Source organism: Stenella coeruleoalba (assembly GCF_951394435.1).
Source record: "Stenella coeruleoalba genome assembly, chromosome: 4".
NCBI lineage: Eukaryota > Metazoa > Chordata > Mammalia > Artiodactyla > Delphinidae > Stenella > Stenella coeruleoalba.
The window spans coordinates 62,281,511-62,295,454 of NC_137149.1; the positions used below are offsets into that span (position 1 = coordinate 62,281,511).

At 43.5% G+C, this 13,944-nt stretch overlaps 1 protein-coding gene across 6 annotated transcripts in view; it reads left to right on the forward strand.

Annotated features, from left to right (window-relative positions):
* The first annotated feature begins 1,119 nt into the window (after positions 1 to 1,119).
* TBC1D1 (TBC1 domain family member 1) overlaps positions 1,120 to 13,944 on the forward strand; it is a 229,603-nt gene continuing 216,778 nt past the window's right edge. For 4 of the 6 annotated variants that reach the window (XM_079920572.1, XM_079920575.1, XM_079920574.1 and 1 more), the window contains exon 1: positions 1,406 to 1,559. Coding sequence is in view for 1 of the 6 variants with exons in the window: in XM_079920578.1 (XP_079776704.1) it covers positions 1,467 to 1,559 (93 nt within the window). In the remaining 5 variants the exon portion in view is untranslated. Of the gene's footprint in view, positions 1,560 to 13,944 lie in introns of all 6 variants that reach the window. The other 2 variants (XM_079920578.1, XM_079920576.1) reach the window with 2 other exon arrangements.

Sequence of the window (13,944 nt, forward strand, 5' to 3'; positions counted from 1 at the left end):
AAAATCCTGAGAGATGCCGTCCCCTTCTGCCGCTGCCTAGCCCCCTCCCCACCTACCCCACGTCCAGCTCCCCCTTCTTCCTGCTTTCCCCTCTCTGCTAAGTCCCCCACTTTCCTCAGATCCCTCTACCTACTCCCCGGAGTGAAACTGCCCCCTTTTACCTGGTGGGACAGGGATTTGGGAGGTTTGCCTGTTTCCTGCACACTGCCATCTAATCCTAGGAGCCCGCTTTCTCAGACGTCTTACATCTCCCTGGTGTCTCTCCTAGGCCGCTGGGAATTTCTCCAAACCTGACTCGAGGGTTGGGAACACCGGGGGTGTGTGTGTGTGTGTGTGTGTGTGTGTGTGTGTGTGTGTGTGTGTGTGTGTGTGTGTGTGTGTGTGTGTGTGTGTGTGAGAGAGAGAGAGAGAGAGAGAGAGAGAGAGAGAGAGAGAGAGAGAAACGTGCGTGCGCTAGACCAGGAGGAAGGGGAAAAGCGCCCAGTGTAGCCTCTGCGTCACTCCGCAGTTCGGAAATGGGTTTCCTGGTGTTTAATAGGGGAGGGCACTTCAGCCTCCGGCTATTCCCTGAGTCCCCGATTTTCGACCCTTGCCTGCAAGCGCCGCATAGGATGCCAGTGCCGAATTCACTCCCTGCCTAGGACGGGAAGAAGGGGTGATGCCGCGGAGAGTCAGGTGGCTTGATCGCCTTGCTGTGTTTTGTGCAGTTTTCACCCGGTCCATTGCTGAGAGAGAAGGCGAGAGTGCAGATGAGGCCAGGCTACTGCAGGGGAGCGAAGAGCGGGCTGGCAGTGCCACCTGCTGAGAGTCTCGCAGGCAGAGAGCGCGGCGGGCAGTGCCACCTGCTATTAATAGGCCGCCGAAGACAGGGTGTGCAACCGTACATCCCTCCTCGAGGGCCTTAATCACGCGCGGGGCTCCGCGTCCCCGGAGCCCTAGGCGTTCGGCGGCCAAGACCCTGCTCTGGGGCTGGGTGGGGGCGGCGCCCGGCACACCCTCTCCCGGGCCGCGGCTGGAGGCCGAGGGGGCGGGTTGAGGATGGACAGCTGGGGAGGGGAGAGATAGCGAAGGGAGGGAGGCCGCGACGGACCCCCACTGCAGCAGCTGTTGTCCGTGTGTGACTTGCCCGTCCCGGCCATGCCGCTCTCGAGTCAAACAGCGCAGTGGAGAGGGAGGAAGCATCGCTTCGCCCTCTCAGGCCCCTGGGGACCGAGTTGGGCGATTCCCGGGTTGTGCCCTCCCCTCGCCTTCCCTGCGCTCGCCCTGCCGCGGAGGAGGAAACGCGAGTCGCGCGCAGACACCTCCTCCTCCTCCGCCGCCGCCGCCGCCACTGCCGCCGCCGCACCCGCGCCTCGGTGCCTGTTGCTACCGCCGCCGCGGGACCCGCCGTGTCCTCAGCCGGCAGGAGAAGAGGCGGGAGTCTTCCCGGCGCCCCGCGGCGGGAAGAGAGCAGCCCGCCGGGCGCGATGCGCGCCCCGCCCGCCCAGGCCGTCCCCGGGCTGCCTCTAGCACTTGCGCGCCGCGGCCGGGCCGCGAGCTCTGAACGCGCCACCGTACAGGTAGGCGCTTCCTGGGGCCTCACCCACGCCAGCCCGCCACCTCCTCGCGGGGCATCCCTGCCGACCCCAACCCAAACAGGCCCCTGCGCGCCCGGGCCCGCGGAAAAGCTGGAATCGAGTGCTCCAGGGACGTTCCTGCTGTCCTTGCCGCGCGTGGGTCTCTCGGGGGGAGGAAGTTCATTGCCACCTCGTTGTCCCCTACTTGGACTACAGCGAAACCCGTTCTTCGAGTTAAGAAGGACCCTGGAGCTCCTGCAGGCACCCTCCCTCTGCCCCGCCCTTCACTCCCGCTCGCAGTTCTCGCATCTCCCCCCTCCCCGCTCCCGCCAGATACCACTAGGGCTAGTGCGTTTGTTTGTAAGGCGACCAGACAGAGGAAGGGCGGTCAGAGTGACCCCAGGCCACCCTGTAAAAGTTCAGGGTACTTTGCAGTAGCAACTTTGGCAGCTCCACCAGTGCGCTCAACTTTACTTTCTTTCTATGGGCACATCCTGTACCAGTCATTTTGAAATCCTGCTTAATTGTTTCTAGCAGCTTCCGGATCGGTCTGTGATTATGAGAACCCCTCAAACTTCGCCACACGTTGTTGTTGTGGGTGTGAGTGTGTGTGTGTGTGTGTGTGTTTAAAAGAGATATCATTAACTTTGAAATCCACCTAGAGGCGGCTTTTCGTGTGGCGATTTCATTTAAATAGATTGTTCTCTGGAAGTTACTTAAAAAGGAAAAAAAAATCGAAACTGATATGATTGTTCCTCCCACCAAACAGTTTAGTTTTCAGAGTGCCCTACCTTAATTCATGGGTATTCACTTCATAGATCGCTCGTTCTTCCTTTTAGATAATTGGGTGATTTCAATTATTAATATAATCAGACTTTGAAAGAGCATTTTAAAATGACCTGGTTTAAATGGGTCACATCCACGAAACTCAGCTATCTCTACAAGTCCAAACTTCTAAACTTTTTGCTCTGTCCTTAAACGGAACTGCAGAGGCCTTGATAAAAACCCCTTCTTTGGGAAAGCAGAAATTCATTCTCTTCCCCAGACTTGAGATGAGATTGGTGGGAGCTGAAGCACGGCCACCTCCGGGTTTTGTTGTGTTTTGGGAGCCTGCTGAGGGTGGGAGGGGTCGGGATGAGGAATGAACGGAGAGCTGTTCCAGAGGCTGCGAATCCACCTTGCAGAACGACTCTTCATGTTTCTGAACACTTGATGTTCTGTCACTATCTTGGTCAGGGATCCCTGAAACAGCTGTGTTCCGCACCGTTTCCTAGAGTTGAGATGGCCTCTCTTGCTTGGGGAGGAGGTCTGCCTCCTGCTCGTCCCCTTCCTGGGAACCTTGAAGAATGTCTTAAGGAATAAGTACGTTGCATGAAAAAGTTTGCATAAGATAGGATTGACTGGGAATTCTCCGGGTCCAGTGGTTAGGTCTCTGCCCTTGCACTGCAGGGGGGCCTTGGTTTGACCCCTGGTGGGGGAACTAAGATCCTGCAAGCCGCCTGGTGTGGCCAATAAATAAATAAAAATAGAATAATTAGTAAAAATTAAATAAATAAATAAAACAGGACTGACTGCTTTTGTAAACAAGTGTTTTACAGCTCTTTGAAGTGAAAAGCTATGGCAGTCTTGAATCTGCCAGTTTCTTTTTTTTTCCTACCAAGGTATAGGGAATAAAGGCCATAAAAAGTGCTTGCTCTCCAGAATTCTCTATTAAGTACCCATTGACAAAACATGAGCTACTGGATAGTGAGCACAGCTGTGAACTAAAGGGCGCTGTGGAAATGTTTAGGGGAAATTTTCTGAAGTGAACACAGTGGAGTATCCTGAGATTATCAGCTGAGTGCAAGGAGATATAAAAGGACTAAGGGTGGCTCAAAGTAGTAAATGAAATAATCAAGCGATATTTAAGATAAATGCCTTCATGTGGATTTGTCCAGCCACTGGCAAGCCAGTAAAATGGGGGAAATGTTCATTGGTGTAGGTGTAAATTATTAGCATCAAAGTAAAGTTTTGTAAATGGAACTCTCCGCTTAGTCTACCTTTATCTTTCCCACTGAGAGCTCTGGAGAGTTCTCCTTTCGCTATGGTAACATTTCTGGTTGGGTGTTAACCTTTTATCCCATGTGACATTGCTTGTCATAGTACCAGGTGGTTTGAGGAAGAAAAGGGCAACTCTGAAGAAATAATTCAGCTTGCCCCTCTTCCCTTATTACCAGCTGTTGACGGTCTCTGTGTCCCACTTCCCTAGGAGGCCACCTTCACCTGGGTGAAGTGGGGGGACCTGTGTTCGAATCCTGGTTCTGCCACTTGCTGCTAGTATGACCTTGGGCAAGTGACCTCATTTTTCTGTGCCAGCAACTTCCTTCTGGTCTCTCATCTTTGAACTGGAGCTGATAATGATCATAATAGTCCTTATCTGGATATGATCAGTAATGGTCCTTATTGGCCAGGGTTGTTGTGAGAGCTAAACCTGTTAACAGACTCACAGTTAGTGGTATTATGTGTTAACAGGTAATATTATTACTTTTAGGAGAATAACTTAAAGCAGCCATGCAGCAGGGAGGGTTAGACATAACCCCTAGAGGCCAACTGGGACCCCCCCAACCCCTTTATCCTGTGTAATACAGTAGAAAATACAAGAAGTGACAGTGGCATTCTAAAGGACTAGGCTTGAGTTAGCTCTGATTTATATGGGAAGGGAATCACTCAAAACTGCATTACTTTATGTGTCAAATTAGAGAGGCAAAGCCTAGTACTGGAGCATCCTTGATGATGTGAACGTTAGGAGCACTGACTCCAGGAGCTCTGCGTGATACTGAAATAGCCGACGGTCCCAAAGATCTTTGGGACTTGTGGGCGGTTCCTGGGTGAGCAGCACACTGCTCTGATTGGGTGGGATTCTGTGCAGGAAATGGACAAACAGCTGAGCCAAGCCAGTGATCCCACTGCATGAGATTATTCAGGTGGCAGAATAATCCTGTTTGGCCTCATGCCTACTCTATCTAGGGTGAAGAAAAATTAAGTCATTGATTCTCAAGGGGAAATGAGTGGCCACTCGGGGTTCCCTGTCTATCCTGCAGGTCCCTGACAGCTAATCAGTACTGACTGGCTCCTAACCTGGCCTGGAGCTAGAAGCTTCCAACAGCCCTCCTTCATCCATCTATCTCGCCCTCCTGCCCTCCCACCAGCATTCTGAGGAGGTGAGAGGGGAGGCTGGAGCAGGGGCTGTGGTATGGTTAGCTACTGGGAAGTCCCCATCCTACTCTCTGTGGCTTGCTGGGAGGGAGTGGAGGGGGGCCTGGGAAGAGAGGGGATTCCCAATGGCGTCCAGCTAACTCCCACCATCACCTCTCTCGCTTCCTCCCACCCTTTCTTCACGTACCTCTCCCACGTTTATATTCTTGAAGGGAAGATGAGAGCAGCTTTCTATCCCCACACCATGCCGGGGACATGTGGTATTATACATTATGAAAATGAGATTCACCAGATTTTAGAGACAGAAGAAAACTTGAGGATGGTCTTGTTCCATTCTTCTATAAGAATAAACTTGAGATTTGGAAAAGTAACTTGTTTTCTCAACTTCACACTTGCAAGTGTCTTCGTAAGAAAACTGAGGTTCTTTGCAGCACGTGGTTGGTAGTCAGGGGCTTGGATTGTCCTAATTCTGTCACCAAACTTGGACAAGCCATTTGGCTTCTCCAGTTTCCTCATTTCCCTCACATATGAGGGAAATTTCTGAGTGGCTTGAAAGGACCTTTCTAGCTTTAAAATGTTGTGATTCTAGGTGTGTGCTTCCAGGGGTACTTAGCATAGCAGGACTCACTAACAGGGTTATTGGAACTGTTGTAATAAAAGAGTATCTTTGTGTTTTGAGTTCTACCATGTTTGTGGACTCTGGTGGGTAGGAGTTGTGTAGAACACAGATGGTCTCTGTAAGGGATAGGGCTTGTCCACAGATGACTCTACTATTGAGAACACGACTAGATGCTCACCAGAATAACAGATCAGGGTATTTCTTTTTTCGTTTTCTTGAGGACATTACTTTTTAATGCATAGAATAATAACAGGTGGATCGTGATGATTTCATAATGATAATTTTGAATTAAGAAAAGGACAACTTATTTTATTTCTTCTGTGTAAAACATGTTACTTACGTTTACCATGTTCTAGTTAAGAATTTAAACAATGAAATGTAATTTATTTTTAAAATTCTGTTAAAATATAGTTAAAAAATCACACAGAGGGCTTCCCTGGTGGCGCAGTGGTTGAGAGTCCGCCTGCCGATGCAGGGGACACGGGTTCGTGCCCCGGTCGGGGAGGATCCCACATGCAGCGGAGTGGCTGGGCCCGTGAGCCATGGCCGCCGCTGGGCTTGCGCGTCCGGAGCCTGTGAACCGCAACGGGAGAGGCCACAACAGTGAGAGGCCCCCGTACCGCAAAAAAAAAAAAAAAAAAAAAAATCACACACAGAGATAAATCTTATTTATTTGAAAACATTTTTTTATATGAATTATTTACCCATTTGTGCTGGGTACCTAAGTTTTCTACCCCCCAAGTTACAGCGAATTAGCGAAGAAGTAACTTTTTAAGAAGTGTGGCACTATCAGCTCTTCCTTCCCCTGAAGTCCCTAAATAATAAAATTTACTGTATTTTATAAGATTTCAGCTTTATTTTATTCAAGACCCCTATGGTAGTGTTCGGGAAATAATCGTTTGGGTGAAATAGGACAAGCACTTAGATTCTGTTCCTCTTCTTATGTTTTCCTTGTAGTCCCTCTTACCTGTCCATGGCACTGCCCTAGCCACGCAAATCTAGTAGAAATCAGTGAAGGCTGTCTCAGATCAGAGTATTTCTTACTGAGGTCTGAGACACAAGATGCTTCCTGGAATAAGTGGCTCTACCTGGGGCCTAAAGGATGGTCACAGATTGCGTGAAAATGATGTGGATTGAGATGGCTTAAAAACTAATCTGATGGTTTGTTAGGATTATTTGAATGGTTCTTCTGTTTCATGGAACTTTTGTTTTTCTTTCTGTAAATTTAATTTTATTTATTTTCTTTTTTAAAAATTTTATTATTATTTTTATTTTTGGCTGCATTGGGTCTTCATTGCTTTGCGTGGGCTTTCTCTAGTTGCTGTAAGCAACTACTCTTGGTTGCGGTACGCGAGGTTCTCACTGTGGTGGCTCCTCTTGTTGCAGAGCACGGGCTCTAGGTGCATGGGCTTCAGTAGTTGTGGCACGCAGGCTCAGGAGTTGTGGAGCACAGGCTTAGTTGCTCGGCGGCATGTGGGATCTTCCCGGACAAGGGCTCGAACCCGTGTCCCCTGCATTGGCAGACAGATTCTCAACCACTGCGCCACCAGGGAAGCCCTATTTATTTTCTTATACAGCAGGTTCTTATTAGTCATCCATTTTATACACATCAGTGTATACATGTCAATCCCAATCTCCCAATTCATCACAGCACCCCAACCCCCACCCCCTGCCACTTTCCCCCGCCTTGGTGTCCATACGTTTGTTCTTTATATCTGTGTCTCAATTTCTGCCCTGCAAACCGGTTCATCTGTACCATTTTTCTAGGTTCCACATATATGCGTTAATATACGATATTTATTTTTCTCTTTCTGACTTACTCCACTCTGTATGACAGTCTCTAGATCCATACACATCTCTACAAATGACCCAATTTCGTTCCTTTTTATGGCTGAGTAATATTCCATTGTATGTATGTACCACTTCTTCTTTATCCATTCATCTGTCGATGGGCATTTAGGTTGCTTCCATGACCTGCCTATTGTAAATAGTGCTGCAGTGAACATTGGGGTGCATGTTTCTTTTTGAATTACGGTTTTCTCTGGGTATATGCCCAGTAGTGGATTGCTGGGTCATATGGTAATTCCACTTTTAGTTTTTTAAGGAACCTCCATACTGTTCTCTGTAGTGACTGTATCGATTTACATTCCCACCAACAGTGCAAGAGGGTTCCCTTTTCTCCACACCCTCTCCAGCATTTGTTGTTTGTAGATTTTCTGATGATGTCCATTCTAACAGGTGTGAGGTGGTACCTCATTGTAGTTTTGATTTGCATTTCTCTAATAATTACTGATGTTGAGCCGCTTTTCTTGTGCTTCTTGGCCATCTGTATGCCTGCTTTGGAGAAATGTCTGTTTAGGTCTTCTGCCCATTTTTTGGATTGGGTTGTTTGTTTTTTTAATATTGAGCTGCATGAGCTGTTTATATATTTTGGAAATTAATCCTTTGTCCGTTGATTCATTTGCAAATACTTTCTCCCATTCTGAGGGCTGTCTTTTTGTCTTGCTTGTAATTTCCTTTGCTTTGCAAAAGCTTTTAAGTTTCATTAGGTTCCATTTGTTGATTTTTGTTTTCATTTCCATTACTCTAGGAGGTGGATCAAAGAAGATCTTGCTGTGATTTTTGTCAAAGGGTGTTCTTCTTATGTTTTCCTCTAAGAGTTTTACAGTGTCCAGTCTTACATTTAGGTCTCTAATCCATTTTGAGTTTATTTTTGTGTATGGTGTTAGGGAGTGTTCTAATTTCATTCTTTTACATGTAGCTGTCCAGTTTTTCCAGCACCACTTATTGAAGAGACTGTCTGTTCTCCATTGTATATCCTTGCCTCCTTTGTCATAGATTAGTTGACCATAGGTGTGTGGGTTTATCTCTGGGCTTTCTATCCTGTTCCATTGATCTATATTTCTGTTTCTGTGCCAGTACCATACTGTCTTGATTACTGTAGCTTTGTAGTATAGCCTGAAGTCAGGGAGTCTGATTCCTCCAGCTCCGTTTTTTTCCCACAAGAGTGCTTTGGCTATTCAGGGTCTTTTGTTTCTCCATACACATTTTAAGATTTTTGTTCTAGTTCTGTAAAAAATGCCATTGGTAACTTGATGGGGATTGCATTGAATCTGTCGATTGCTTTGGGTAGTATAGTCATTTTCACAATATTGATTCTTCCAATCCATGAACATGGTATATCTCTACATCTGTTTGTATCATCTTTAATTTCTTTAATCAGTGTGTTATAGTTTTCTGCATACAGGTCTTTTGTCTCTCTAGGTAGGTTTATTCCTAGGTATTTTATTCTTTTTGTTGAGATGGTAAATGGGAGTGTTTCCTTAATTTCTCTTTCAGATTTTTCATTATTAGTATATAGGAATGCAAGAGATTTCTGTACATTAATTTTTTATCCTGCAACTTTACCAAATTCATTGATTAGCTCTTGTAGTTTTCTGGTGGCATCTTTAGGATTCTCTAGGTATAGTATCACACCATCTGGAAACAGGGACAGTTTTACTTCTTCTTTTCCAGTTTGTATTCCTTTTATTTCTTTGTCTTCTCTGATTGCCATGGCTAAGACTTCCAAAACTATGTTGAATAATAGTGGTGAGAGTGGACAGCCTTGTCGTGTTCCTGGTCTTAGTGGAAATGCTTTCAGTTTTTCACCATTGAGAATGATGTTTGCTGTGGGTTGTTTGTATATGGCCTTTATTATGTTGAGGTCAGTTCCCTCTATGCCCACTTTCTGGAGAGTTTTTATCATAAATGGGTGTTGAATTTTGTCAAAAGCTTTTTCTGCATCTATTGAGATGATCATGGTTTTTATTCTTCAATTTGCTAATACGGTGTATCACATTGATTGATTTGTGTATATTGAAGAATCCTTGCATCCCGGGGATAAATCCTGCTTGATCATGGTGTATGATCCTTTTAATGTGTTGTTGGATTCTGTTTGCTAGTATTTTGTTGAGAATTTTTGCATGTATATTCATCAGTGATATTGGTGTGTAATTTTCTTTATTTGTGATATCTTTTTCTGGTTTTGGGATCAGGGTGATGGTGGCCTCATAGAATGAGTTTTGGAGTGTTCCTTCCTCTGCAATTTTTTGAAAGAGTTTGAGAAGGTTGGGTGTTAGCTCTTCTCTAAATATTTGATAGAATTCACCTGTGAAACCATCTGGTCCTGGACTTTTGTTTGTTGGAAGATTTTTAATCAGAGTTTCAATTTCATTACTTCTGATTGGTCTGTTCATATTTTCCATTTCTTCCTGGTTCAGTCTTGGAAGTTTATACCTTTCTAAGAATTTGTCCATTTCTTCCAGGTTGTCCATTTTTTTGGCATAGAGCTGCTTATAGTAGTCTCTTAGGATGCTTTGTATTTCTGCAGTGTCTGTTGTAATTTCTCCTTTTTCATTTCTAATTTTATTGATAAATAAAATTAATTTAAAATTTTATTAAAAATAAAATCTTAATTAAAATTTTATTAAAATTAAAATTTTAATAAATAAAAATTATTTATTATAAAATAAAATTTTATTGGTTAATAAATGAATTTTATTGATTTGAATAAATCCCTCTTTTTCTTGATGAGTCTGGCTAATGGTTTATCAATTTTATCTTCTCAAAGAACCAGCTTTTAGTTTTATTGATCTTTGCTATTGTTTTCTTTGTTTCTGTTTCATTTATTTCTGCTCTGATCTTTATGATTTCTTTCCTTCTGCAAACTTTGGGGTTTGTTGTTATTCTTTCTGTAGTTCCTTTAGGTGTAAGGTTAGATTGTTTATTTGAGATTTTTCTTGTTTACTGAGGTAGGCTTGTATTGCTCTAAACTTCCCTCTTAGAACTGCTTTTGCTGCATCCCATAGGTTTTGGATCATTGTGTTTGCATTATCATTTGTCTCTACATAATTTTTTATTTCCTCTTTGATTTCTTCAGTGATCTCTTGGTTATTTAGTAACGTATTGTTTAGCGTCCATGTGTTTTGTGTTTTTTACGGTTTTCTCCCTGTAATTGATTTCTAATCTCATAGCGTTGTTGTTAGAAAAGATGCTTGATATGATTTCAATTTTCTTAAATTTACTAAGGCTTGATTTGTGACCCACGATGTGATCTATCCTAGATAATGTTCTGTGCGCACTTGAGAAGAAAGTGTAATCTGCTGTTTTTGGATGGAATGTCCTCTAAATATCAATTAAATCTATCTGGTCTATTGTGTCATTTAAAGCTTGTGTTTTCTTATTAACTTTCTGTCTGAATGATCTGTCCATTGGTGTACGTGAGGTGTTAATGTCCCCCACTATTATTGTGTTACTGTCGATTTCCTCTTTTATAGCTGTTAGCAGTTGCCTTATGTATTGAGGTGCTCCTATGTTGGATGCATATATATTTATAATTGTTATATCTTCTTCTTGGATTGATCCCTTGATCATTATGTAGTGTCCTTCTTTGTCTCTTGTGACAGTCTTTATTTTAATGTCTATTTTATCTGCTATGAGCATTGCTATTCCAGCTTTCTTTTGATTTCCATTTGCATGGAATATCTTTTTCCATCCCCTCACTTTCAGTATGTATGTGTCCCTAGGTCTGAAGTGGGTCTCTTATAGACAGCATATGTATGGGTCTTCTTTTTGTATTCATTTAGGAAGCCTGTATCTTTTGGTTGGAGGATTTAATCCATTCATGTTTAAGGTAATTATCGATATGTATGTTCCTATTACCATTTTCTTAATTGTTGTGGGTTTGTTTTTGTAGGTCCTTTTCTTCTATGTGTTTCCCACTCAGAGAAGTTCCTTTAGCATTTGTTGTAGAGCTGGTTTGGTGGTGCTGAATTCTCTTAGCTTTTGCTTGTCTGTAAAGCTTTTGATTTCTCTGTCAAATCTGAATGAGATCCTTGCTGGGTTGAGTAATCTTTGTTGTAGATTCTTCCCTTTCATCCCTTTAAATATGTCATGCCACTCCCTTCTGGCTTGTAGAGTTTCTGCTGAGAAATCAGCTGTTAACCTTATGGGAGTTCCCTTGTATGTTATCTGTCGTTTTTCCCTTGTTGCTTTCAATAATTTTTCTTTGTCTTTAATTTTTGCCAATTTGATTACTGTTTGTCTCGGTGTGTTTCTCCTTGGGTTTATCCTGCCTTGGACTCTCTGTGCTTCCTGGACTTTGGTGGCTATTTCCTTTCCCATGTTAGGGAAGTTTTCGACTGTAATCTCTTCAGATATTTTCTCTGGTCCTTTCTCTCTCTCTTCTCCTTCTGGGACCCCTATGATGCGAATGTTGTTGAGTTTTGTGTTGTCCCAGAGGTCTCTTAGGCTGTCTTCATTTCTTTTCATTCTTTTTTCTTTATTCTGTTCCACGTCAGTGAATTCCACCAATCTGTCTTCCAGGTCACTTATCTGTTCCTCTGCCTCAGTTATTCTGCTATGGATTCCTTCTGGTGTGTTTTTCATTTCAGTTATTGTATTGTTCATCTCTGTTTGTTTGTTCTTTAATTCTTGTAGCTGTTTTTTCTTTAATTATTTTAGGTCTTCGTTAAACATTTCTTTCATCTTTGCCTCCATTCTTTTTCCGAGGTGCTGGGTCATCTTCACTATCATTATTCTGAATTCTTTTTCTGGAAGGTTGCCTATCTCCACTTCATTTAGTTGTTTTTCTGGGGTTTTATCTTGTTCCTTCATCTGGTACATAGCCCTCTGCCTTTTCATCTTGTCTATCTTTCTGTGAATGTGGTTTTTGTTCCACAGGCTGCAGGATCGTAGTTCTTCTTGCTTCTGCTGTCTGCCCTCTGGTGGATGAGGCTATCTAAGAGGCTTGTGCAAGTTTCCTGATGGGAGGGACTGGTGGTGGGTAGAACTGGGTGTTGCTCTGGTGGGCAGAGCTCAGTAAAACGTTAATCCACTTGTCTGCTAATGGCTGGGGCTGAGTGTCCTCCCTGTTGGTTGTTTGGCCTGAGGCGACCCAACACTGGAGCCTACCCAGGCTCTTTGGTGAGGCTAATGACAGACTCTGGGAGGGCTCACGCCAAGAAGTACTTCCCAGAACTTCTGCTGCCAGTGTCCTTGTCCTCACGGTGAGAAACAGCCACCCCCCACGTCTGCAGGAGACCCTCCGATACCAGCAGGTAGGTCTTGTTCAGTCTCCTATGGGCTCACCACTCCTTCCCCTGGGTCCCAATGCACATACTACTTTGTGTGTGCCCTCCATTTCCCCCAGTCCTGTCGAAGTCCTGCAATCAAATCCTGCTAGCCTTCAAAGTCTGATTCTCTACGAATTCCTTCTCCCGTTTCCGGACCCCCAGGTTGGGAAGCCTGACATGGGGCTCAGAACCTTCACTCCAGTGGGTGGACTTCTGTGGTATAAGTGTTCTCCAGTTTGTGAGTCACCCACCCAGCATTTATGGGATTTGATTTTATTGTGGTTGTGCCCCTCCTGCCATCTCATTGTGGCTTCTCTTTTGTCTTTTGATGTGGGGTATCTTTTTTGGTGAGTTCCAGTGTCTTCCTGTCGATGATTGTTCAGCAGTTAGTTGTGATTCCGGTGCTCTCACAAGAGGGAGTGAAAGCACGTCCTTCTACTCTGCCGTCTTGCTATCTAATCCTCATGGAACTTTTTATTGAACAGTAAATAATTACCTAGTCTAAGTTACCATGAATCTTATGTCAGCAGAATCTGAATTGTTTATAAATAATTATGACTATGTCTGAAGTAGAACTTACTATTTGATAGTTTATTAACTGTGTTAATGTCCAATCTATTTTTTACAAAGAAACTATGATGTGCTCCAGCCGGTTGAAAAGTGAAAACTCAAGACATCCAAATAGTTTTGTCAGTGAAATGGCAGAACTAATTTGATGACTGATTATTTACCAAATGATTCAAACAATTAAATTGTGTAATTTTTTTTGCATTATGCATATATTCCCTTACAAGAAAACAAAGTAATTCTGCTACGCTTGTTGCCATGATATTAATAACTGCCTCATCTACACTAATTGATAGCCCTTGGGTCTATCCTTTGTAATAATTCTAGTACTGCTTTAAACATGTCTTGGGATTACCAGCTGTCAACAGTTAGGACTTAAAACAGATTCAGTTATAGGAGTGGAAGCTGAGCCAGACATTTAATGCCACTTTCACGTGTAGGTGCGAGAAAAAAAAGGAGAGAGAGATCATTATTTATGGGGTTATATGAACTTCAAGTCTGTTTTCATCATCAAGAGAAACTGTACTTTAAAGGAAAAGAGACAGGGAATACACTTTCATGAAATACTTTAGCACTCTAAATAAAATATGGGTTTATTTCTGAACTTTTGAACATTTAAAGTTAAAAAATTAGCCCTTAACTATGTTCAAATTATATTATAAGAATTAATTCTTAGGATATATGCATATATATCACACACAAAAACATAGAGTAAAAAGAATAGACTTCAGTTCTAGTTCAGAAAAGGTTTAGAATTTGAATACCGGTTTTAGAGACCCCAAACCTTATGAGTTTAAGAAGCTTACAGACTTGTTGAGGGAAACCTATTCAAACTTTTAAAAGTAAATATGATGATAGGTACAGAGTGCAGCAGGACATGGTGATGGATGCC